The 26545-nt window shown below is 39.4% G+C and overlaps 1 protein-coding gene across 4 annotated transcripts in view; it reads right to left on the bottom strand.

Moving 5' to 3' along the window:
* Window positions 1-26545, bottom strand: part of LOC135305165 (vitellogenin-1-like) — a 72037-nt gene that overhangs the window by 8864 nt on the left and 36628 nt on the right. For all 4 annotated transcript variants that reach the window (XM_064428531.1, XM_064428528.1, XM_064428527.1 and 1 more), the window contains 21 exons: window positions 25008-25158; window positions 24751-24908; window positions 24485-24650; window positions 23294-23416; window positions 21520-21738; window positions 19254-19471; window positions 19077-19174; window positions 14667-14791; window positions 14480-14581; window positions 14276-14395; window positions 13833-14022; window positions 13651-13744; window positions 13352-13537; window positions 8131-8275; window positions 6391-6610; window positions 5340-5509; window positions 3720-4700; window positions 3581-3637; window positions 2546-2749; window positions 1341-1547; window positions 60-202 (listed from right to left, as the gene is read on the bottom strand). In XM_064428531.1, coding sequence (XP_064284601.1) covers window positions 60-202; window positions 1341-1547; window positions 2546-2749; window positions 3581-3637; window positions 3720-4700; window positions 5340-5509; window positions 6391-6610; window positions 8131-8275; window positions 13352-13537; window positions 13651-13744; window positions 13833-14022; window positions 14276-14395; window positions 14480-14581; window positions 14667-14791; window positions 19077-19174; window positions 19254-19471; window positions 21520-21738; window positions 23294-23416; window positions 24485-24650; window positions 24751-24908; window positions 25008-25158 — 4077 coding nt within the window. The remainder of the gene's footprint in view (window positions 1-59; window positions 203-1340; window positions 1548-2545; window positions 2750-3580; window positions 3638-3719; window positions 4701-5339; window positions 5510-6390; window positions 6611-8130; window positions 8276-13351; window positions 13538-13650; window positions 13745-13832; window positions 14023-14275; window positions 14396-14479; window positions 14582-14666; window positions 14792-19076; window positions 19175-19253; window positions 19472-21519; window positions 21739-23293; window positions 23417-24484; window positions 24651-24750; window positions 24909-25007; window positions 25159-26545) is intronic.

The following is a 26545-nucleotide window of genomic DNA, read 5'->3' as shown; positions in this document are numbered from 1 at the left end:
TCAAAAGCCAAGTAGGGTAAAAAGTCAAATAAAAATTTAGGAAATAATGAATTACATACTCTGTGCTTGTCTTTTTTATCCAGGATGGAAGCTTTCCCCATTGCACCTTCAGCTGTGCAGCTGGCTTCTTTGCCAGTTGTCCTGTGGTAGCCACTGCTTCTATCCTGTAATCCTGGCACTCCTTGCCCCATCGCAGTCTGGCCTTTGTAAACAGGGAAACAGTCACCCAAAGTTCAGAAAAGAATCCCAGAATGAACCTTTTCAAAATGCAATATTGTCTTTCACCAATTTGTGCATTGATCCTTCATATTTCCGGTCTTTTACTCTAAACAGGCTCGCAGAGAAATTTGGACTTGTTCATGCAAAATCTGAAGCATAGTAGGAAAAAGGTTTCCTGGTCTGTGCAGAAGTACATACAAATGTTCCTGTCTCAAAGCAACCACTGAAACATGTTGAGATTTCCATAGACATGGTAACTTCTTAATCAATAAGTATTTTCTCCTAGAAGAGGACTGCACTATAACTTCTCTTTGCCTTCCCCAAGACCTCCTGATTTGAACCCACCTCGCTTTCTTCAATACTGAATATCATGCTCAATTTGTTAATTTCAGCTGCAAAAAGCAGAGGTTTATAAATTGTTGCACAAACAATTGCTCCAAAAAGCTCATGGGAAGCTCAGCACAGGGATATGCAAAAAAAAGTAAGGACCTGTTCCTTCATTTATGATGCTCTCTTTAGCATCAATCCATTACCTCACTTTGCTTTTCCCATCTTTTCATATAAATCCTAAGAAATGTGATGTAAATATATTTGAGTTATGAGTCTTTTGAAATCACAGAACACTCTGACTTGGAAGGGACTGAGAAGCATCATCCAACTCCATCCAGAAAGAGTTCACCTCCTGAATGTGTGGCCCATACAGGGATCAAATCCAGTGTCCTTAGTGTTATCAACACCATGCTCTAATCATCTGAACTGAACTTGAGGTCAATAAATTACATACAGAAAACCAGGCAGATTCCCAGACAAGAAAACTTATAGTAGAACAGATAATAAATAGTGATGAAGTAAACTTTTCAATTTTTTTATGCTTCTACTGCTTATATTTTGATTTATCTTGAAAATCAATATTTTTTTGCCAGAGTTTGAAGTGTATGAATATTTTTTAATTTTACTATTGTCTATTTTAATGGTGAAATATTTTCTGAAACTTCCCGAACTTTATGAAAAATTTCAAAATAAGTGTGTCTTTGCTGTTTAATACTCTTAATCAGCAGATTCTCTGTGCCTCCTCTGGGCACTGTAGATGTCCCTCTGTGCAAAGCTGCCTGGGCACTTACCTGTGCTTTCAGAGGCAGTATCACAGCATCAGCACACGCTTTCCAATTGGTTTCAGCCAGCTGAACCACAACTAGTTGCACATCAACTTTGGCAGCATCAGAACGAACATATGCTGTAGCTTGGTAACCTTGATTTCTGTTGTCACTCCTTACTGCCTGGGCCACAATCGTAATGCCAGGTGGAATTACATCTCCCAGGAAGTTGCGCTGAAAAAGAGCCCCTGACCATCTGTGTTTAAGGATTTCTGAACATTCACTGGAGAGCCTGCAGTCCAGTTAATGTGCACTGATAGCAGGCAGCAGCCCTCGTCCTCCATCAGTTTAGTTTACAGTACATATTTCTATACCCACAATAGTTAAGGATGAATTTGGTTGGAAACTTAATTATTCAAAGACATGATTGTTTTGATGAGGGATCCAAGATGCTCCCAGGCTATCTTTATGTATATAGCAAGATTTTGTTCATATGGTGATGTTTCAAATAGTTGCCTACAATGTGTACTAGAGACATTCAGAGTAGTATACACAACTTATCTTACTACACTACAGTTTCTTCAAGCCAATCAAATATTTTGAAATCCTGCTTAGTAGCAGAATTCCCCATGACATTGCCTGCATTTGCAGAGCTATTTGTTCCATTATTATGCAGATACCTTTATGCAGTACTATTATAGAATACTATGTGCATAATAAAGGTAAAGGCAATCTGTGCTTAATGGGCCTTCACATTTACCAATCAGTAATGTCCATGGAAAGTCTGATTTTAGTTATACTCTGCATGCACTCATGACCTCCAGTCTACATTTAAAAATAATTAGGCATACTTATTTATTTCATCCCATTTTTACCTAAAGCAACTTATTTTGTATTCTGGGCTTTCACAGGAAAAAGAAAATTATTTCCTCTTTAACTCACAGCTACATTCCCTTCAACATGTACGATTTCCAAATCCAGGCTTTCACATACTGCAAATACCTTCAGAAATGAAGGAAAGGAAACAGACAAACCTTAACACAAGGGGATTTGGAAAAAAAAAGTTGAGTTTTTTGTGGGGGGAAATATCTTAATTAACGTTGACTTTCAATTTACAGACTTTACTTTTAGTGTCCCTCCTGAGCCTAACAACTGGTTAGTGCCACCACATTTTAGTTCCTGCTCAGCAGCCAGCTAAGCCTGGCTACTCTGGGTATCACACAGAATTGTACCTCACGTGTCAGGCTGGAGCTATGGCTGTGGTGGTGAATGCTGACTCTTTTGCTCCCCCTGGAGTTGTGGGCAGAATTTTCTCCATGGTGGTGGTGGCTGCTGCTGCTGCTGCTGCTGCTACTGCTACTGCTGCTGTTTCTGTGGCTGCTTCCCAGCTCAGAGGAAGATGATGATGAGCTGCTTGATCTTTTATGATCTGGATGCTATGAAATAAAAATAGGTTAAAAATCTATGAGATAGCCTCTAGTATTAGCTTTGATTTTTATATTTATAATGTATCAGCCTCCCTTTATAGGTAATGGACTTGGACATATTTAGAGTGTTATTTTTATTTCCCTATATAGACATGAATTATGTTTAGTTGGAATGTGCCTTGGATCCACCTCGAGATCTCTGCTGAAAGAAACACTGCATAGGCACTGATTGAAAATAGCAACGTCACATTTTTTGGGTCTAATGCTAGGGAAATGAAAAGTGGCATTTCATAAGTGGTCAAATACATCCATATCCAGGAAAAAAAGATAGTTTTTTTATGAATAACACTATAAATCATCTTCCTCTTTCACACATAGAATATATAATAGCTGTACAGGTAACACCTACAAAAGCCACTCCATTATCACCCTTCTAATACAAGCTAAAAATACCTTTGTGCCATAATGTGTACTGAACCTGGTTTCTGAAAAAATCTGTGTAATGATTTTGCCATGGTTGCCTCAGAACTGTGGACATCACTATTTCCATTGGAAGGTCCCACTGTTTATCCTTCCCCCATGATCTTTGTTAACCTAGCTGTGGCTGCATTTGTGTGTCCTGACCCAAATTTGAGAATTGCAAGTGCTGCAACATCAAAAGGATGTAGTGTAATAGCATATTAGTAATAAACCTGCTTTTTTTTTTTGTTCATCATCAATATTGTTATTGGGTGTAATGGAATGGTCAAGGGAAATGGCCCAAATAAAGCCCCCCAGTAACAGGTTTGATCACATTAGCTGCAGCTACCATGGCAATGTGCACTTAAATTAGGCACCTACCCAATGGATGTGAGCAGACCTGAAGCGGAGACTGTATACTTTTGGAAGGTGATATTCCTGCAAAATTCCAAAAGAAGTTATTACCTACAGCTCAGTCAAGATCACCTCCTAGCAGAGGTCAAAGTATTAGACATTTTACCCATTCTGTGGAAATGTGACTACTGCCACTGTGTGCTTGGGACTTGAAGTGGTTCGTCTCAGCTCCTTGGTCAGATTTGCTGCGCCAACGGGAAGAGCCAGTGCTTTCGCTGCTGCTGCTACTCTGTGTTTTAGACTTCTGCTCACGGACACTTCTCTCTCCTTCAGCAGCACTGGCAAGTGGAAATGATGTGGTCTTGGCCTGCTTCTTAGCCTTATGCTTTATACCAGATGCTTTGCTGCTATTGCTGCTGCTAGCTGCGCTGCCTCTGGTACTGCCTTTGCTGCTGCTACCACTGCTTCTGCTGCTCTGGCTGCTGCTACCACTGCTTCTGCTGCTCCTGTCCTTGCTGCTGCTGCTCTTACTACTACTGCTTTTGCTACTGCTACTATTGCTCTTGCTACTGCTACTACTGCTCTTACTACTACTACTGCTGTTCTTGCTGCTACTACTGCTGCTTTTACTACTGCTACTACTGCTGCTCTTACTACTGCTACTACTGCTGCTCTTACTACTGCTACTACTGCTGCTCTTACTACTGCTACTACTACTGCTGCTCTTACTACTGCTACTACTACTGCTGCTCTTACTGCTACTGCTGCTGCTCTTACTGCTACTGCTCTTACTGCTACTACTGCTGCTCTTACTGCTACTGCTGCTGCTCTTACTGCTACTACTGCTGCTGCTCTTACTACTACTACTACTGCTATCACTACTACTGCCACTGCTGCTACTACTACTGCTTTTGCTGCTGCTACTGCTGCTGCTACCACTACTGCTGCTACTGCTACTGCCACTGCCCCCAAATGGGTAGAACTTCTTTCCTTTGGCTTTGGACTGCCCTGTTTTCAGATTTATCTGGGCGCCTCCCTGTGATGCTCTGTCATCAGAGTTGCTGCTGGAGGGGCTGCTCGTTGTACTCTCGGCACTTCCACTGGAGCTGCTGGCACTGGATGATGAGCTCCTGTATTTTCTTGTCCCCTAGTCAAGGGTAACATTGGAAAAAAATTATTTTTCTGTGTTCCTGCAGAATGGCATAAGTAAAATCAGATGCAGGTATCTCTGAATCTCTGCTGCCTTAGAAGACAAGGTGTATGCTTGATAACATCTTTGCAACACATCACAATAATTCAAAGGCAATTTCATAATAATGTGTTAAACCCACACATAAGCAGAACAACCCCACAAACACTTTAGTGATAAGGAGCATGTGCAGCAGTTGTTGACCACAGAAAAACACGTAACTGGTATCAGTAATGACAGTGCTGTAGCTGTCACTGTCTCAGGGCAGGTTGTGTGGTTGGTGTCAGAGCATTTTGCTGCAGTCGCAGTAGCTGTAAATAACAGACTACTTTTTGGCCACACAACATCTATTTTATCTCTTACAAGAGATTTTCAGAAAAGCATGCAAAACCAACCTGCTCCTTCTAATGTCTTTCACTTGCAGAAAGGATGAGTGCAAACAAAAGACCTGCCGAAAGACTTGTGTATCCAAAAGTCTGTCTTTATTTTCCACTTTGGCATAATATCTAAACAAAGGAAGCTACTTAGTAGAAGAAATAAATATAAGCTTTGTGTAATGTCTCCCACAAATCCAGAAGTGGAATTTTGCAGCAGTACCTGATCATCAGTGTCAGCAAGGATTTTCTTCACTTTTTTAATTGCTTCTTTTCTGGAAGATGCTTGTGCGTCTGGATCTTCAAATGTTACTAGACGTACCATTTTTGTAGGAGCTTGGTCTCCTGCTTGAACTGTGACTTGTATTTTTTCAATAGGTGCCTCAGTGGAAACTGAAGTTGTATGACAATTAGTGTTACTGTTACTATTAGCAACTGAATGAGAGAATAAGCCAATTTTACCATAATTAATTTAGCCATTTTTTCTCAAATATAAATGTTCAGTGATTATTGTTGGTATTGAGCAACTTTGTTAAAAATTTTCTCTAATAGATAAAATTTAAATTTTGGCAACAAAAATTTAAAATATCATCATGATACTGGATTCTTTTCAAGTCAATAAACAGAATGAACAGCAGATTTAAATCAGTGAATTGGATTGTTTAAAGAGATAAACTGCGGGTTAGAGAATTAAACATCAGACAGGAATTGAGGCTCAACCCTTGAATGCTAAAGAATGGCCCAATGGTTAGGCCATTAGTTTGATACTTAGGAGACCTAGATTCAGTGGCCTGCTGTGCTTTTATTTCTTATGATCATGGATTAAGACATTAAGGACTAGATCCTGGCAGGGTTAATCCATAATTCCCTTTTAGAGTCTGGGTTTTAGAATGTAGCTACAGGACACTACATCAGATCTGTTGCCCATGTCCAATTGCTTCGTGCTTGCATCCCAAATCCAATGATTCAGGATGCATCAGACACACTCTGCAGGCACAGATCAGCTCTGCTTGACGCTGGCCACGCTGAGTGACATTGCTGGGAGAGCTGGGAAATTGCTGCTCGGGCGACTGGGGAAGAAATGGATTCCTGCTGTGAGCATAGTCTCTTGCCAACACTGGCTGGTCTGGTACTTCTAATTGTAGATTTAGTGGTACTTAAGATGCAAAAAATATATATGTACATATATACATCTGTATCTATCTATATGTATGCATGTGTGCATATAAACAACTCCACCCACTATTTTCTCTTTTGTGCCCACTTGTATTTACCTGGCTTGAAGCTCAATCTCAGGGCATGCTCTCCAACCAGGTAATAGAGAGGCAGGTTTTTGATAAATGCTGCATGTACGCTTTTCTTCTCAATGCACACTTGAACTCCAAACGTACTCGCATTGAAGCACACGGACTGAACAAATGGCTCTTTTTGGGAAGAAGAGCGTCCAGAAGAAAAGGGATTTCCAGATGAAACGCCCTCTGCAGACTGTCTACTCTATTAGATAGCACACACGTCAAGTTAACTCACAAAAATGAGAGTAATTACCTGCATGTTATGCATCATACCTTGGTAACAGTACCTGTGCTCTGCAGGGGGAATTAACCAGTTTATTTGAGATATCAAGGCAGTGACACAGAACAACTTGGTTTTAAAGTGGACAAAATTGTCATCTGAATGGGTTGATTAGACTGCCTACTGTAAAAAGAGCTTCAGGTTGTAAGAATGGGAAATTATATCACAAATTAATTCTAAATATTTAGTTTTGTTTTCCTGGAATATTACACAGTGTTAACAAGTTCTTGATAAAACAGAGTGTGCTTTAGACTGACTGGAGTTTTTTCCTTTGATTTTTGATGTGTCAGACAACAGAACTTTCAACTATGTCCACAGAAATTCTGACTCAGATGAAATCTAACATGAATGTGACACTATATCAATTAAATGGTCAAAATATATCATGTATTAGAAATTTCCACTAAAAACTATGTAATTTACATGTGATAAGCAATGAAAAGAACAAATTAAAATTATTAAAATTGGAATCAAATCCATGAAATGAAAACTATGATTTCCTGAAGCAATGAAGCAAATACCTAAAGACACAATAATCACAAGATTTCATTTCACATATAATTCATGTTTACAATTAGTATTTTTATGCAGTTTATCATGTCTCACAAGATTCCATGAACACTACCAAAAAACCTGGAATTTCTAGTGATACTGAGACATGCTCCACTCAGTGCCGTTTTTCAGTTGCTGTTCATTTAAGAATAACTGTGGAGTGCCAAGTTTTCAGGAAGGGCAGCACAGGGGCACAAAGCAGAAGAGAGCTTGTTCCAGGATATTGGAAACTACTCTCACTGATAGCACGTTTGTCTATTGACTTCTCCATAGGAAAGTGCTGTTCTTGTCCTCTGTTCATCTCTTATTTTATCTGAAAACCCTTCAGAGCTGCAGGACAACAATGGACCCAGAACAGGACAGCGTATTGCTGCCTCTGTCAGTCTGAATGAATTGTCACATCGATGCCTTTACAATGCTGCCCATCTTGAAAGAAAGCCTATCCTGGCTTCTACGGAAACCTGGCTCAAAAAGTCATGACACAAACTGCACTCCATCCTTGAATCAGGATGCTTAGAAGCATTAAATTTGGCTCTACAAGTCGAGCAGTGGAGCATATTGTGGAACTTTTGTGACTGTCCCAGGAATGCGATGCTTCCATAATGGTTGCAAAATATTTTAAAGATCATGGGCCTGTAGATGGCAGTGCAAAATTAATTACCAAAGAAAATGCTTTTGCTTTAGACAAAGTGTTGCAAGTTTGATGTATTACACCCCAGATTTTAAAATAATGTTACTATAGGGCTGTTTGTGTTATTAGATTGAACCTGACTTATTTGAGTGAAGCAGCATTGGTCAGAGATGAATCGTACCCATTCCTATAGAGAAAAGAAATGGTTCCCTACTGTTTAAAAGCCCAAAAGAGAATAGTCAGACACTACATCATTTACCCTGATGTTATCAGTCTCGCCTGATGCAGAATCTGAATTGAAGGACGTCTTCATTATGTCAGGCACTGCTTCAGGTAAAAGAACTGGAGTCATCTTACTAGCAGCCAAATCCCCAATATTTCGTGTAACAGCAAATGTCTTAGACCTGCAGAATAAACATTAGAGGAAACCCGTATTGATAAAGCACTGCTGAGGAGCAGACCTGAATAATGCCTTGTAGCCTGCACTCAGCAACAAGGATCATACCTTGCAAATTGCTTTACAGATATTTACAGCATCCTTCCTGTTAGTTGTGTTTTCAAGGACTGCTAAGAGTCAATAAAGACACAGACCAACCTCAGGGGCAGATAGCCCAGTTAGAATTTTAGAATCATGTGTACAGGTTAAAAGCCTGACTGTTGGTTGGATCTTCATGCCTTAATACCATGAAAAACAGCATGCTTAGAAGCCTGGCTGTGGATTACATACTTAAATTTTTGAGTCTCCTATTTTGAGCTCCTCGACTTTTAAATTTTATAATTAATCTTCTGTGTGTTCACTGCAGTAGCCTTAGTTCTAACTTATTTTGACATTCTATTTGGAAAAAAATACTGCTATAACTTCAAAAAACAGCCTGGGGACTGGTGGCTACTGAATCTGTTTCCTGTGCAATTTTTATTAGAGAAGAATTGAAGAAAGGAGTGTGAAATCATGAAACAAAGTGTCTCCAGCTTGATTTAAATTCACTAATACTCATGGCTTGGCCATGACTTGGCAAGAGGTCAAGAGAGCTGAGCAGGAAGGTTAAGAGCCTATTTATGTAAATCTGTTCAGTACATTGTTTCCAGTGTTGTGAATTCTAAGTGTATTAGTCAGGATCCCAGATAAGTGACAGAAGGTGCAGCATCAGACTGAGGCTCTCATGGCAAAATATCTTGAACCCCTGGCTTCATACCCCACATTCTTTGTGGAACTTGTCACAGTGCTGTGAACTATGAGTTTTGTTTTGGGTCAGAGAAACATCTCGAAAGCTGAAATGCTTTTGAGAGACAAAAAACCATTTCCCTCAGCTATTAACACCGTGCTAGCTCTACCTTATTAGTCGTTTATCAGTTAACATCCATCTCAAAATTCCCCATGTGCTCTTTCTCAAGGATGAAGCTGATCTCTTTGCCCTGGGGCTTTTGTGGTCTGCCAATGGAGGTGGCCGCTGTGACACTGAATGGAAAGATGGTCTCAAAATGGTCTCTATTTTAATACGGTCCACACTGTACTAGCCTGAGCAATTCCAATCTAACCTATTTGAAAGATGAATTTGTATTCATTTGATAGCCCTCTCTTCCTCTTGAAGGCTCCTACCGTGCTGTGTGCAATGTAAAGCACACAATTGCTCTTCATGTGGAACACCTCAATAAAACGTGTGTCACCTGTGGGCTTTGTTTTCTTTTCCATCTCTCTCTTTTTTTAGATAAGGACATGACAGCAACGCTCCACGCTGGGTGATAGGAGAACCTTGAAGAATGGAATCTGAAATAAAATATTCTCCCTAACAAGCTGAGGGGATAAAAGAAAATACAAATCAACTTGCATTTCAGATAGCTCATCTGGGTAAAGAGACAAAAAGGGAAATGGTTTTATTTTAATCCCATTCAATAATTCAAATGACCACTGAACTGCAGGCTGGATCTCCAAGCAGAAAGCCCTGGGGTTTCTTTTCCAATTTTTTTAGTATTTTTATGCCAATAGTCTACTCCTGCCACCTAATGAAAGAGAAGGATCGATTCCTCCCTGTTGAGCACAGAGAGCCGACAAATGTAGCTGCATCACAGGTGACACATGTCAATGTCTGCAGAATCACACGGCACAGTAAAAATAGGCTACAAGAGCCAGCTCTGGTGCTTTAACAAGAAAAAACAGTCACAAAGAAGGCCTAAAGCTATGGTATGAAAGAATCTGTTCTCTCTGATCCCACACAAGGGAGAAAAAATAAAAAGGAGATTTTCCAATATGTATTAGTGCATTTTTTTAGGATGAGAGAAGAAGCTGTGCTATAATATAAGCCAAACTCACTGCATGGGTAAGGGACAAGCAACTCAGCTATGCTGGACACTGATGTTTCAGAGAGTGTGGCCTTACATGCATCCCTAACATGGGGACAGAAGAACACAAATGTCCGTTCAAAACAAAAAACAATCAACAAGGAATTATTTTCCCAGGTTTTGAAGCACAGTGTGACATCACATGTAAATAAATGAGAAAAAAGATGCAATTAGCCAGCCAGATCTTTAGGTCTCTTTCTGATGTGGTGAAACAAAGTCATCTGCCTTTCCTATGCATTTTCCTTCCAACTTTGGTGCAAAGGTGCTATAAAAACAGAGGCTTGGAGCCCCACCTGTTTCCCTTTTCTTCCCCCCCAAACACACCTCGCTGCCTCAACAAGATCACAGCATATGCTGCCTCTTCTGCATTTTCTGCTATACATGGTGCAGTCATGTTGGACAAAGAGACTTCTAATTACCTGGCTCATCTTACAAATAAGATGCCTATGTGAAGCAATTTCTGCTTATCCTACAGCTAAAATAAGCAAAAAACCTTATGATACAAGCTCTATTCATGATTATGTATATACTTCAGTAGGCTGTCATTATGAATATGTGGTATATTAGCAAAGTGCATTCTCTGGCAGCTCTCCATATTTATACTTTAATCACAGAGCTCTAATTTCCCCTGAAATTTATTTGATTTTTACTTCTTGTAAATTTTGTTTAAAAGTATGTTGAAGTAGCCATCTGTAGTATACTAAATAATTATGTTAAAAGAGCCTTAAAAATAACCATTATTTTAATTAAATTTTGATAGGATTGAATTGAAACACATGCTATATATTCTCTCCATAGTACGATTAATTACTGTGCTCTGATTTCTGCTATAGAGAGAGCTGAGCCCATAATGTGCTGATTTGTCTTGGGAATGCAACCTCTCTATCACCAAAGTTTGGTTTTTTTTTTTCCTTCTTCTTCTTTTGAGCCTGTGATTACTAACCTGAATTTCTCTTTGGCTCTTGAAAATTTATATAAATCCCACTGCTGTGACAGGTTATAACCTTTATGGTGTGTAGGATATAAATGAACTTAATGCTATTGAAAACTGTTTGTTTCCTGTGCCTGAATGTGAGAGATGATGGGGAAAATAATACCACATCCTGTCTAGCTTTAATGCCATGGGACTGTAGAAGGTAACCTGCTGGACATCAAGACAGTGCCCAATATGAAAATATTTTGAACAGAGCTTACAAACACATGCAAGATCAACAGCTTTCTAGAACTATTTCTTTAAATGGGGAATTTAAATCTAACAAGGGAAGGTGTCACAATATCTATAAACATTGACATCAATTGGATCTTTATTATTTGGTAGATCTATGTAAAAGGAAGAAAAAGACTATGTTGAATTAATTTTTGAAACTCAGTCTATATAGCTATATACAGATATATCTATATATTTATCTCCTTTCTCTCTACCGTGCCCGCTTGTTTCTCTTCATGCCTCTAAGATTTTACTTTGCTTGGTCTTTGACCTCCTCAGTGATGCAGTTCAGTGTTACATTCTCTAGTTATTGCTTTGCCTTCACTTGCACTCATTGCTGTTTCATTGCTCTGTGTGGTTTCCACTGGCCATTTGTTTTGTAACAGTGAATGGAAATGCTTTTTGGAGAGAAATTGATGGTGCTAGAAGTCATCTAGTGAGTATTAGCTTTCTCATATACTTGGCATTATGGAGCTATTTCCAAGTGACTACTTCACTTTATAAATGGTAATGCTGCAGGGTCTAGAGCAGGGCTTGTGCTGGAACTCATGGGCTTCTCTGCTGTAATACCTTGTTTCTGATACTGACTTGCTTTCTGCTTTATGGCAATGCATTTAACCATTTTTGTGTCTCATTTGATCTCCCCTTAAGTGTAAGGATGAGAATATTTTTTATCTATTTGCAGGGAAGATCCTTCTGCTAATATTTCTCTCTGCTTGAGGCTCTAAACTAAATATCAGTACTCAATATTCTCATTTCAGTTCAGTGTGCTTATTGAGTTCATTAATACCTGCCTCACTCTCTCTAACAGTGGGAATTAGTGAGAGCTGTTGCCTGCTGTCCCTGATGACTTTAGAAGCAGACTGTCCTGGCCTCCATAAGAAACGGAACCATAAAAACCACACAGCTAACTTTTCATCTCTGAAATGCTGAGACCCTTCCTACCTCTGCATGGAGAGAACCTTATTACAACCACACTTGATGGAATGCAGGAATTGTCTTAGGGAGCAGGATGAGATATCAAATGAACGTCAAATGGTCTGTGACTATTGAAGGACAAGGGAAAATAATGATTAGTCTAACTGGTGGCTAAATTGAGGAGACCTGCAGAGCATCTCTGGGCCAGCAGCCATGAATGCTAATTGCAGCTGGATCAAGCAACTGATCTCTTTTGTTACGGCTGTATTCCTAGAGCAGAAACTTGTTAACATTTCAGTGGTTTCTATAATTGTCGATTTCTGTTGTGAGTGAAGATTTTTCCTTTGTGAAGAATTTTCAGCTTCTCTTCCTCAGTTTTTTTTTTTTCATGTGTGTGTGTGAGAAGGTTTTCTATGTTTGGTCTACTGCTTTGATTCTTTGGACATATTCTTTCTGTTTCCTCCTGCTCTTTGCATTTGTATTTCCATCTGTTTTCATTTGTTTGGCATCTGGCTACAAGAGTTTTCTGGAGTGTATTGTAATTGCTTGCACTGATAATAAATCAAGGAGACCTAACAGGTAGGAAAACCAAATGGCAGCCACAGGGGAACAAGGTAAAAACATAAGAAACACCAAACCCTCTATGCTTCAAGGCGTCTAATGCAAATATAGATGGGTTAACTGTTCTGACTGATAAGATTAATCTGGCTTGTATTTTACCTAGTGTTTCCAGTTCAAATATTTGTATCAGGATAGAAATTTTATGTAATTTGTGTTTCGGATAGTTTATGGATCTCAACAACTGAGATATAGTCCTAAGGAGGATTTTCAGGTGAAGATCACAGAAAGTAACACATATATTCAAGTAAAGCTTTAGTGCATGTCACTTCATTTAAAAAAAAACATTAACTATACCAATCACCACCACTTATCTGAGCTGTAAGTCAGACACAAGATTCCTAAATATAACTGGGTAACTGCTTTGCTACGTAGAAAGATACTAAGTGCTATGTCTTACCTTATGGTAATTACGTTAGTCTCATCTTTACAAGGCGGAATTTCAATTTTGATACTTTTTTCCCTCATCTGGATAGTGGCAACAACATTCACAGGTACATGAGCATTCATTTTGGTGCGTGCTTCCAGCCCTGCCTGGACTGTGTGTGTGTTAATTCCCATTACAAAGGTCATCTCCTTGGCCATGCTGAAAAGGTAGAAGGAGGGGATAATTATGTTCATGCAATATTCAGCTGCTGGATATTTGTGGTCTCTGTCACTTGAAAATATATATTTTTTTATTTTATACTAAATACCTACCTTAGACTTGTCTTGGATCTCAACCTAATATTGGCATTTAGTAACTCAGTCAATCTGAAATCAGACTTTGGAGAAGGTGTAATCTGTGCTTGAACTATTAAAAAGAAAGCAAGGAAAGGGTTAAAAACTCCCTCCAGTTCTAGCAAGAATGTTTGTATTGCTAGGGCAATGAGATACGCTACCATTTCCTGCCACTTTTGTGATAGAAGAGTAATAGAAGCTGGTCTCTGTCGGGAAGCCAGTGCAGGTGGGCACAATGCGGCGGATCTCAGAGGACAGGAGAGCTTTGGTCCACTGCCTCCCTACACCACTTTGAAGGCTGCTGATTATTCTCCTTAGTGAAGGGATTTTTTCATCAGATCCATACCATGCCTGCAATTACAGAGTTCAACATGTCTAAATATGCAGAACTTGAATATCATGATCCGTGTCATTAACTACGCCTCAGGGAAAATTCTGCCAGCAATCATTATAAATAATCCTGATCAAAGCTTGACCTTATTTGCCTTGATTAATACTAGAGACAAAAAACCCAACCATGAATTTATAAAAGGGAGAGAATATATGAAACTAACAGTATTTTAGAGCTTTTGATGCTTGGGTAGTGGTGCTTTAAAAATGATACCTGCAGTGCATTTTGGATGGCGTTTTTATCAAGTCCACCAAAAAACAGCTCTTGGCCAAACATCTTCAAGTAGCCTGATGCAAAAGGTTTGTCACTGGAGAATGCCTTCCAGTCAGAGAGCTGTGTGAGAAGATGAAAAAAGCCTGATTCTTCATAACATCTGAGAAAGCAATATCAGAGATTTTCTTTTGCCCCAGAATTTACCGTTTTCAGGATTTTCTTGAAGTCATAGTCAGTCTCCCAGTCCCTGTCAGGAGTGTAACCTTTGGCAAACAGCTCCTGCAGTCCTTCAGCTGTTATTCCTACCTGTGGGAAGAAGTAAAGCACAGATGCCAGTGGAGGATGGTTGTAAGAAGGGATTAGAAGGCAAACTGTGGGTAGACCAAATTACCTCCAAGGGATCAGCCACTCTTCCAAGGAAATGTGTCTGTATCTGGGACAGTGCTACAGTTGGAATTAAGCTACCTGCATCATTCAATACCAAATATTTAGCTGCCAGCCCGCTCATAAGGAACTCTGCAGGGAAATAGGCAGTAAGACACAGCACAGTTAGTTTTTAGGTCAGAGTGTGCAGATTATATCTATTTACTAATTTAATAACCAATGTCATATGGGAAGGCCAGAAAACTTAGCTATAAAACTGGTTATAACAGTTATAACAAAATATTCTGAATTTTAAACTAATAATGGGCAAAGCTACAAGCTCACTGGTCACTGCGTGGTGGTTATGCCATTTTTCCAGTTGCTTTTGCTATATCATAGAATCATAGTATGGTTTGGGTTGAAAGCAACCTCAAGGATCATCCAGTTCCAACCTTCCGCCATGGGCATGGGCACCCTCCAGTAGACCAGTTTGCTCAAATCTGCATCCAACCTGGCCTTGAATACTTCCAGAACTGGGGCATCCACAACCTCTCTGGGCAAGCTTGCCAGTGCCTGATCACCCTCATAGTAAAGAATTTCTTCATAATATCTAACATAAACTGATTCCCTTTCAGTTTGAACACATTCTCCCTTATCCTGTCACTCCTTGCCTTTGTGCAAAGCTGCTCTCCAGGTCTCTTGCACACTCCCTTCAGGTGCTGGAAGGACACAATTAGGTCACCCCAGAGCCACCTCTTTTCCAGACTTATTGGGATTTCCAGTCCCAATTCTCTTAGCCTTTACTCATAGGAGAGGTGTTCAACCCATCTGATCATCTTTCTGGTCCTCCTTAAGACTTGCTCCAACAGGTCCATGTCTTTCCAGTGCTGAGGGCCCCAGAGCTGGATGCAGCACTGCAGGTGGGGCTCACAAGAACAGAGGAGAGGTGCAGAATTTTCCCCTTGTCCTGCTGGTCTGGCTTCTTTTGCTGAAGCTCAGGACACGATTGGCTTTCTGGGCTACAAGTCCACATGGCTGGCTCATGTCCAGGCTCTCCTTCTCCAGCCCCCCGAGTCCTTCTTGGCAGGGCTTTTGATCTGTTCACTCCCCAGCCTGGATTGATATGGAGGGCTGCCCTGACCCATGTGCAGCATCTGGCACTTGGTCTTGTTAAACCTCCTGAAATTCCTATGGGCCCACCTTGTGAACTTCTCCAAGTATGGAAAATATGCTTGTCCATATCATTTACATCCAGTCACACTCTGTAAAATCAGCTTATGAAATGCTTTTATGAAACGTCATTTAGGGCACCTTGTCTAAGGAGATGAGAAATGAAAACAGATTTGCCATCCTTTGCTAATAGTTCAGGGAAAGTGATACAGATGTCCTGTAAGGACAGATGGTGAGCTGTAGATTTGTCTCTCAAATGACTCAAAAACTATTTAATAAATCTAGTCCCAAATGCTGTAACCCTTACATGAAATGTACCAGTTGTTAAATTATTGATAAGTTGTGAATGAACTTTGAGCAAACAATTTGTTTATATTTATTTCTCTACTTAGATATATCATCCATAATGTTCTTAGGTAGAGATAACAGTCAGGGATTCTTCTCAGTTCTGACACAGTTAGATCCTGTCCTTTTTTATGAGTCAAAGTAATCCCTCTGCTTTTCTAGAGGAAAAAAATCCCTCTGGTTTCAAGAGTAACAAGGCTGACAGGATATGTAGGCATCATTGTTGTGCTTCCTTCTAGCCCTCCTCTCCTGTTCCTACACCTTTGGAGAATAGGGCAATATCTATGAACTGTAGTTTTGCCACATTGCCTTCATTGTTTTGCTGTATGAATCTACTGTGCTATCCAAAGTGCTGGGTGCTATCTACCTACAATGTATGAGACTCAGACACAACTCCTGGAATCAAGACACTGGTATTTATGCCACCCCACTTTTGACAGAGGAACACGTGGAGAACATTCAGTAGATAGTAATGATGATCCTATTAAAAACAAACAAGCAAACAAACAACTAAGTGGTGCCACACCAGGACCTTACTAGTGAATTGACAGGAAATTTTGAAATGTGAAGACTAGTTTTTCTCTTTGCTAAGCATGAGCTTAGCAAAGGCAAAGCCAGGTGTTTTGTGAACAGGACACTAAAACTGAGGCACAGTATTCTAAGTGAATTTGTTAAAGCTTTTTTTTTACATTCTTACTACAAAACCCTTAGTTAAAAAGTCCATAGTACTTCCTGATACTTAATAAGAAGTATTGCTTAGAAATTATTAAATGACTATATATAGAATTCATTGACTTGAAGAGAGCAGGAATATTTTCCATACCTCAGGAATTACATATTGCTAATGCTCCAAGAATATATTTGCCGTTTCACCATGAGAGTTTGATGACACTTGCATATATCTGATTAACGTCTTGCCCCAAGGATGGGGGGAAACAAAACTTAGTGAGCAAAGAAAGCGGTCTTTGGTATGCATAAACATCAGTACAGATGAATCTGTGCATATTGAGAGTCAGATTCTCACAGTCCTCACACTGAGCAGAACCTGAATCACCCCTTTGATTTTAGTAGCGATGTGTAGAACATGAAATACTATTTGTGGTGGCCATGTGTGACAAATTCCAGAGTAGAGATAGATTCAGCTGACACTATTTCCTGTCATTAAAAATTCAGCATCTAGCACCACAAAGATCTGTGATGCTGGGGGCAGATTTTTGTTTTTATCAAGGAAATAGGTACTGCATTACGGCCGTCACTATGGTAACTTGTCCAGAATGGACTCACAGAAACACATTTTACCTGTGGCTAGTGGAGACAAATCAAATTAGAAACATGGAGGATGGATCCTCTTCCCATACTAGTGTAGCAGGAGATTGACTTAATTTAGCTGAGTTATGCAAGTCTAAGATTAGCATGTGGGAGAAAAAGATATTTTTTTTTATTTTTCAGGATGAGGACCTACCAATCCATGGTAGCCAAATTACTGACAATGGCCTTTACCAGGAAGTAACAGCAATTCTCTGATGTACTCCATCTCCAGGCTACAGCCAAAATAAAGTATTCCATTTCACATAGACTCCTGCAAGCATCCCTCATACATATTGCACTCTTCTTTCTCACTGTGTGAAAATTTAGATGGCTTAATTTTAAAAGCAAAAATTAGAAGACAAAATGAGTGCCCAAACCAAGAAACACATATTTTCATATTAACAGAAAATGTATCTGTCCCTGAATGTATTTTAATAGTACAAAAGTTCACATGGTGTGTATTAGTGACTGCGTTTCTTTGGGCACTTGCTCTCTCCATCACTGAGGGAGCAAGCACATGTATAGTATATTATTGTGATTCTTACAGTATGTTTTATATTTATTTATATTATAGCACACATTAAATGGTCACGTAAACCCCACAAAACTGGGGCAAGACAACAATAAGATTTACAAAAGTCTTTTAAACCACACCCCTGTCTCCAAAGAGGAGGCAGCAGTACTTGTATGCTCAGCACTGTGGATTTCAGATGTTTCAGAGTCTCTTTGAAAAGAATCTTAACACATACTAGTGAATAACAAAAGTTCTAAAAACATCCAACTCCTGATAGATAAACAACATGTGTGAGGAGACTGTGTTTGGAGCTATAATCTCCCAAGTTTACCAGCTACATATGCCAAATCATTGAGGCTGTCATGGTCATTTACATAGAGGTGTTGCTTAAAAAAATCTACTGAGAAAAATAACATACATGGAACATAGCAAAAAACTACAATGTGGCCCAGCAAAACCTGTCTTCTAATCTGGTCCTTCCCTGTTTTATCTACATTTTTGTGTGCAACTCTCATGTAACTGGCCAGTCTCCAGATACCACACATGGATCTGCTCATTCTAGGAAAGAATCTTGGTAGGAAGATGCAAGAAAAATCTTTAGACAATAAACCTGATGTAGCTGCTCATGGGTGCAAGCAATTGTCACATCTGAATGTTTTCAGAGTTTTCTGTTTCAGTGGCCACAGTTGTTGGGGTGAGGAGTATTTAGCATTACATTTGGATGCAGCAGGAGTTGTAGGTGTTCAACACTGGTAGAAATTAATCCACTTCAGCAGTAATTTAGGTCCCTTCTGTTTGTTTGGTGCTGAACAATGGTATGAAATTGTTAAGCACCACTGAGAATGCAGAATTTGATACAGGAGCATGTGCCTTCCTGAGTAATGAAAACGGAGGGTTAGAGCCCCACAAGCCCTCTGGTAATTTCATGCTGGCAGTGTATAATGCAAAACACACAGCGACATAAACACTCTTCAAATGGAGAGCCTGAGATTCTCATTTTTTTTTCACTGAAGAGAGGAAAATATGGAGGAAGAACATGCAGCTTAACAGCTGGCTAGGAGAATTGGGCTCTCATACTGTACAATTTTTTTCCCCACATACCTTTAAAGATGCTGAAGCGGAAAACCTTGCTGAACTGGTATCCAGACTTGTCAAACTTGGGACTTAGTGCTCTGACAGCCATTCTGCAGGCAGAAGCTCTGAAAAAGTTTGGTGAGCACATTAACATTTCAATTACCTTGCAATAAGTGTTTCTTCTAGGAAGGGAATTTTCCTTACATCACTTGAAGATCTGGAGCTGTGCTTCTACCCAGGGCTCTCAAGTGAGAGTAGATGAAACTTGCCACTTGCATGCTAGGCTCCTTCAGCACAGCATCAGCTAATGTCATCACGATTGGAAGACCTGGCTTGGTTTCAAGTAAAACCGCTGCAGCCAACATTCGGATTCGAGGATGAATTTTTTGGTTCAGGAAAATCTCAAGGGTAATAGACTGGACCTGAAAATAATAGGTACATCCAGTTTTATTATGTGTTTGAACATTTTGCTAGTAATTACCCAACACCAGTGAATGTGCTGTTTCATCAATAGCACAATAAAAATTTGGATTATTTAATTATTATGGCAACACCGTTTGTGGTTTCATAGTCCAAGGGCTGGAAGGGGAAATATGGTAACGTAGGCTGACTTCCTACACAATCAAAGCCAAGGAACTTCACTAGATAACTTCTACATCAAATCTTTTATCCTTTTTGAGTTATCCCATTCTAGGTAAAAGAGATTTCATTAATCCATTACATACCTGAGAAATGATTTCAGTAATCACTTATTCCTATGCATAAAGGTACAACTTATTTCTAATAATATGATCTTCTAGGGTACTTTCTGCTAAATAATAGAATAAAAATGAAACAAAATCCAATTTATTATCAGAAATCTCTAATACCATATAGGCAGCTTAAACCAACATTTAATGCAATAAATGTAATTTCCTTAGTAGTACTTGTGGTTGACATTTGCCCTCAGTAATATTCACTATGAAGACCAATTTAGTAGTGGAACTTTTGCAGTTTCCAGGGGGGCACAGAACCCTTTGGCCCTAAGTTTAAAATGGATATGGATGATGTGCCACCATTCCGGCAAACCTTCTGCACAGCCCTGTCCTGCCTGGAGAGTGCACATACATGAGCTGTAATGAAGAATGACACAGGAAACTTCAGCAAACTTTGGAGAAACCTGACTGGTTTTATGAATTTGAATATGTTGATTATCAAATGTCAATGTAGGCGAGGTGAAAAAGATGCAGTAGGCCTAAATGAGGCTTTTCAAATTAAACAATAAAAAAGGTCATGAATTAAGTATGCTTAATCCAAATATGGGTGTGTACCCAGCTGCAACCCAGGCATTGAATGTTTTTTGAACAATAAAAAAGTGGTCACAATCATTAACTTATTCCAGATCAATGTTCTCCAAAGAAAATGCATAGAAAATGAAAGTGAGTGGTCTGGGGCACCTGTGGAAAGCCAGGCCAAAGAGCAATCAGAGATGCAGTGTTGGTCTCAAACACCAAATTTGCTTTCTTTCTTCCCCAGAAAATACTTTAACTTCTACCCTTGCAATTCTTTCCCTTCCCTCCCCTGCATTTCCCCATCCAGCTCCTGCACTCCACTAAATTGTTTCTTTATTCTTTTGGTTAAAAGCATACCCTGGCTCACTATTGTCTGTGGATCAATATGTGCACTCAAACTGGGAGGCACATGCAAAAAATTAGTATAATGGAAACACTGATACTGAGTAGTAGGTGAATAGTTAATGAAAGCTTTTATTTTACTTTTATATTAAGAATTTACTTATATAAAACAAGAAATTTCAACATCAGGAAAAAGATCTTGAAAAGCTTGAAAAGGATTCTATTTAAAAGCAAATTGCTTCAAAGTGAAAACGATTGTAAAGTGTTGTCTGTGGTACATGAGAGTATGCTGGTATAAGCATTGTATGTGAGATCCAATAATTATCTCAGTCAGGGACAAAAGTCACATTTAGTAAATGTTCTGTTTATGACTTAAGCCCATACAATGTCTGTAAATTTGTAATTAGGATGCAAACCTCTGGTATCTATTTACAATAAAATCTGGTCTTGAATTACGATTAGATGTGACACTCAGTATTAAATGTCAATTCTCTGAAAACCTTGTTTTGTGGTTCTCTCACATACCAAAGGTGAAGTAGTACTGAACACATTTGGGTCAATAATTTAGTTTTCTGTCTAATGTCCTTGGAAATGAAATGTTGGTAATGGAAATACTGATTTGTCTTCAACAACAATGAATGTATCCTTTTAATGGGATTTTTTTTGTTGCAGTCTGAAATACTGGAGGTTAATGTCAAAAGAAATAAGACATGCCTACCAAGGAATGGCTAAGTATTTTTTTTTAAATAATGTTATCTTTAAAAAAATAGATCTGTTTTTCCCACATCGCCCATTATCTATTAGAAGCCTTGTCAGTGAAAGTCAGAAGGGCAAAAGAGGCAGGTTTGTGTCCTTACCATTTTGGGGTCTTTTAGGCCTATGTTTTTCAGGGCCATCACAGCAGTCACATGGACCCTGAGAGGTAAATCTGAGGCACCAGCTGCATATCCTGGCAAAAACTTCTTGATGTGCTTGATGCTGGCTGGATGTCCTACATTTCCAAGGGCTTTCAAAGCCAGGGAAATTTCTTCTGTGCTAGACTTGCTCAATGCCTCTCCTGCAAAGCCATGAAGGAGCTGAAAAATGAAAACAAATCTGTTGAGTTCAGTTCCAGCTCTTATCTATATTCCATTCACCAGCCTGTTCTGGGGTTTGACTTTCATAATTTCAGTTTGTTCAATTCATTTATTTTAAATATTTTCAAATTCTTATTTTTCCTCATGAATAGAACATTTTATTCATAGAACAAGTGTAGCTGCAATGAACAGCTTCTTCTCACTATACCTTAAAGTTATCAAGTAAGATTTTAAAAGGAAAAAATAACAGCTTGGACCTAGTGCCCACTGCCTTTCAAGGTAAGTTGGGAACCCTGAAATAATGCTTCTTGGGCATCTCTCTCATGGTTGAAGTGAGAGACATATAAATACAGATACAGTTAAACCTTCAGACCCTTAAATAACATTCCTGAAGATATGGATAGTGGTGGTGCCCTTTACCAGCTATGACAGCCTCTTTTCAGTGTGGATTATTAGATGGAAAATAAGATCACTGTCAACAATTAGGTAATTTTACAGCTTTCATTGTAAGCAACTGCATCACACTTCCATTAGTATGGCAAGATTAGAAGTAGTTTTCTGAAGGCTGAATAAAAGCAAAGAACTAAATCCTAATAGATAACAGTTTCAAATGATAACAAATGGCTCTAAAAAAGCAACTGGGATGTTAGAGAATAATTTCAATACAGATTCTGTATTTTAAAATAACGCATTTGAGGTCCCTTGATGGTGCAGAAACAGTCTACTTGATATTGCTGACCAAATGAAGGAACACTGGAAATGCACTGAATAAGCCTAAACAATCATTTGCTTTGGGAAAGAATTTTCATTCTCTGACACAGGGCTTCTCAGATTTAATTAATTCAAGAGCATTGGTGGCAATTGTAACACAGGAGACGAATGCAGGAATGTTGGCCATGCCTATGTACTGCAGAAAAAACATCATGTCAGGCACACAGTGTAATTGGTACACCCTGCTCTCACTGGGGATGGTGGATTGACGAGTGCCAAAGACTAAACACATATTTCTCTTTCCCTCCCTGTTCCTGGCTGAGTGGTTGGCTCCATAAAACATGACATGCATTTTTAGAACTGGGAAATGCTATTTAATGACTACTCAAATTGTTTTGAGGCCATACTGATTAAAAGCAGTGTAGAACAGGGAGGGTGTTATTGGTGTTACAATAACCTTATAACCTATATTGATGAATGGGCTCTGCTTCTGGCTAGGATACATTAATTCTGACAAAAACCTGGGCTTTTGTACCACTTCGTTAATTTATAAATATACATAATACTTATATTTAAAGTATTTTCGAGCAATGTCAGGGGACTTCATTAATAATTGGCAACAAAGCACTCAGAGACACTCAGATAGAAATGTTATGAATTGTGTGCTTCTTTCTCTCACTCTCTTTCGTGTGCTAATCTAAAGATAAAAATGCTGTATTTAACCAACTGGGGTTCCCTTCCCCAAAGGAAGCACTGTAGTGAAGCAAAATACAGCTTTCTGAATAATGAAGAAAGAACTCAAGGCTTAATTTCTCTTTTAAATGATAAATAACCCCGTGGTTACCTGGAGACACTCGGAGCAGGAGTCTGACGAGGAGCACTGCTTGTGGCACAGGGACGCGTAGCTGAGGTGGCAAACCTTCCCAAGCACGGAGCTCGAGCGTGGGCAATGCTTCTTTACTATGAGCTGGGGAGAAGGCAGTTGGTCGTTACTACCATTAATGAAATGTTATTGAAAAATATACTCCTGCCCAATGAAACCAGGATTTTGATTTTATTTATTTTTTTGGTTGATGGATTTTCAGTTAATCTGTGGACAGTACTGTGTTTGACAGTGCAATTGTAAAGTAATACCAAGTAAGATCTGGAAGGCAGATCTGTGTCTTTTACAGTGTTTCACATTTAAATTTGGCATAGCCTATAATCTAAATGGAAGAAATTACCCAGTCATGGAATGGAAAAATGCACATTATTGAAGAAACATTCATCATGTTTTGTGATTGCCTTAGCTACAGGTACAATGAATTTGAGATTTGTTGTGAATGGACCTCACTACTTGGGCAGACAGGAACAACTTTTATAAATGTAGGAGCTGACAGGAGGCACCAGCCCACTGGTTTCTTGTGTGGGAAGAGAGCACCAGCACATAGTAGTAGTTGGGCTGTCAGGGCTTTCACTGGGGGAAAAACTCTAGTCTGAGGTTCATTGTCTCTACCTAGGGAAGGCAGAGATAAATTCTTGCATCTGAGACTGGGATTAAAGCCTGTGTACACAGAAAAAATTGCAAAAATAATTAGACTTCCTCCTACATGGCCTTCACATTGATATAATTCCTATGGTTTTGACAGATCTTCTCAAATTCATACCCATCCTTTTAGGGAAATTAGGACAAATACATGGATATAACAAATATGTATTTCTTGCTCCCTTGTCTTTGTAGACAGTCAGAGATCTAATCTGATGTAACTATAAAGTACATTTGGAAACAGAGACACCAGAAGCCATTGTTTGCAGCAATAACCTCTGTCCCTCAGGGGTATTTTAATCTTTATTTCCTGTTTCATCCCGGACTCATTTTTGCCATTTTGATTTGCATTCTCCTCCCCTTAAGACACTCAGGAAACAAAGCCCTTTCAACCTCACTAGAGGATACAAATCCTTTGTCTTTTCAAAGCTTTTGCTATCTTGTCAAGGGAATAAATACAACAGATGCTAGAATCAGCAGAGTGGTTTGAGAGTGTTTAGAGAATCCTACCGTTGCTTCCTCCATCACATCCCAAGTTGGAGTGCTGGAGTGCAGAGCCACAAGCACAGTTTGAGTCACTTCCCAGCTGGTGAGCTCCTGCCTTTCCATTTTGTGCCGCAGGAACCGGAGCGCACGGTGACTGGCCACTGCAGGAATTATATCCAAAATGTGGCGCCTGCAATGGGAAAGGCAAGCAGCATTTTCCAAGTCTGCCTCTGAACACAGGCATCCCAGAGGTTCTCCAGCAGCAGCAGCACCACCTTTATTGCCTGTACCTGTAGGCTGGCCGACTGGAGAATCGCTTCCACACCGATTCGTAATTCTCCTCATTTGCTGCACGGAAGAGGTGCAGAAGCTTGAGAGCTTTTGCTGGTGCATCACTGGGAAGCTGGTCAGAGGTGGCCTCTACTAATTCTTGCAGGCTTTCCTCTATCTGTAGTAAGATGAAAATGCAGGAAGCTTACATGCATCATTTCCCACATGCAGGGATTTAAATTTCCAACAAAGAATCTGTCCAGTGGCTGGGCTTTACCTGGCTTTCCACATCTTTTATTTTGAATAAGTGGACAGGAAGCTGAAGCAATTCACTGCCAAACTGATACTGAAGAGATCCACGATTCTGGTACTCTTTTGGTGGGACCTCTGCCCTCTGCTTCTGCACATCAGTCAAAGCAAGTTTCTGCCTGGAATGGAGAACCCAGGAATAAAACATCAGAAGATGTAGGATACAAACTAAAAAAAACCCAAAAAACAAACCAGCCCAGTAATTCTGCTTCCCCATATTGCAATGCAACTACAAAAGGTTTTGTTACTAAGGGTATTTACAGCCAGATGCATTTGGGCATGCTGCTCAGAACCATACTCTGAGGAGGTGTGCACTTGCACAACAGGGCTCAGAGCAGAGCCAGACTTTGCCTTCCATTGGGAAAAACCGGGCTTGAGAATTTATGGAAGAAGAGGGAGGTGAGAGGCTGTGGTCTGAAGAATATCACGGGAAGTACTTGCTGTGTCTTAAGGAGCAAACTATGGGCTCAGATGGGAAACTTGCTTGGAAATTATAATTTAATTTAAACATTTTAAGAAGTTCATAAAAGCTGTTATGTGTCTGTGTCTCTCCTGGAAGCTTCAAATGGAACTGAAAGTTTTTAGATACAATAAGAAATGCTACAATCCTTTTACTTGAACTATTACGATTCCCTCCCCATTTTGTTTGGTAAGCTGAATATCCTGGGGACTACAAAAGAAGGTTCTCATGAAGCTTTAAATTGGATTTTAAAAGAAAAGAACCACATGAATTCAGGATTAGTCTTTGGAAAAGTGCTCAACCTTTGGAAAACTTTTTGAGAAGCAACACACCTTCATCATTTGTTATTAAGAATAATTCCAATGAGAGACTGTCTTTGTAAATATTTGCTATCTTTTTACATTTTCAGCTAAAGAGATGCAGCCTATCCTACCAATTATGTTTAAAATGGGTCATTTAGGACACTATAATAAAGTTAGGTATTTGTACTGAACAACAGAAAACATTCCAAAAGCAATATTGCTGCACTACAGAGTCTCTCAAAATCTCTGTAGAAAATTGGTGTGTTTATTTTGGAATCTCTATGATCTTCTGTATCATTTCTATTCACTCCTTCCATATGGATTGCAGAGAACTGCTGCAGAAAAATAGCATATAACTGCTTTACAGACAAGCCACTGGAATTTGAATAGAAACTGCTAGAGAATCAGTAGAGATTTTTTCTCTCTTGAAATTTTATACAATATTATTGAAAGGGCATTTGGGTCACAAAGTATAACGTCAGGTACACTCGGGCAGATTTAACTCCCCCTTTCAAATCATGATGAATCTATTATGTCTTCATTTTCATTGTTTTGGGAAGAGATATATCTGCCTAGAATAGATGGGAAAATGCTGTATTCTGAAGAGAAGAGCAAATGAATGCTAAAGATGGGATTAAAATGGTGAAACAGTAGTGAAACCTCTCTTGGCTTTCAAAGGAGCTGCAAGAGTCTTATGCTGAGCAGATCTGAAAACTCAGCTCCTAGTGCCTTGATAGATTACTT

This window comes from Passer domesticus, chromosome 7, assembly GCF_036417665.1.
Source record: "Passer domesticus isolate bPasDom1 chromosome 7, bPasDom1.hap1, whole genome shotgun sequence".
NCBI classification, from domain to species: domain Eukaryota; kingdom Metazoa; phylum Chordata; class Aves; order Passeriformes; family Passeridae; genus Passer; species Passer domesticus.
Note: the sequence above shows the minus strand (reverse complement) of the source record. Positions and strands in the feature narration are given on the sequence as shown.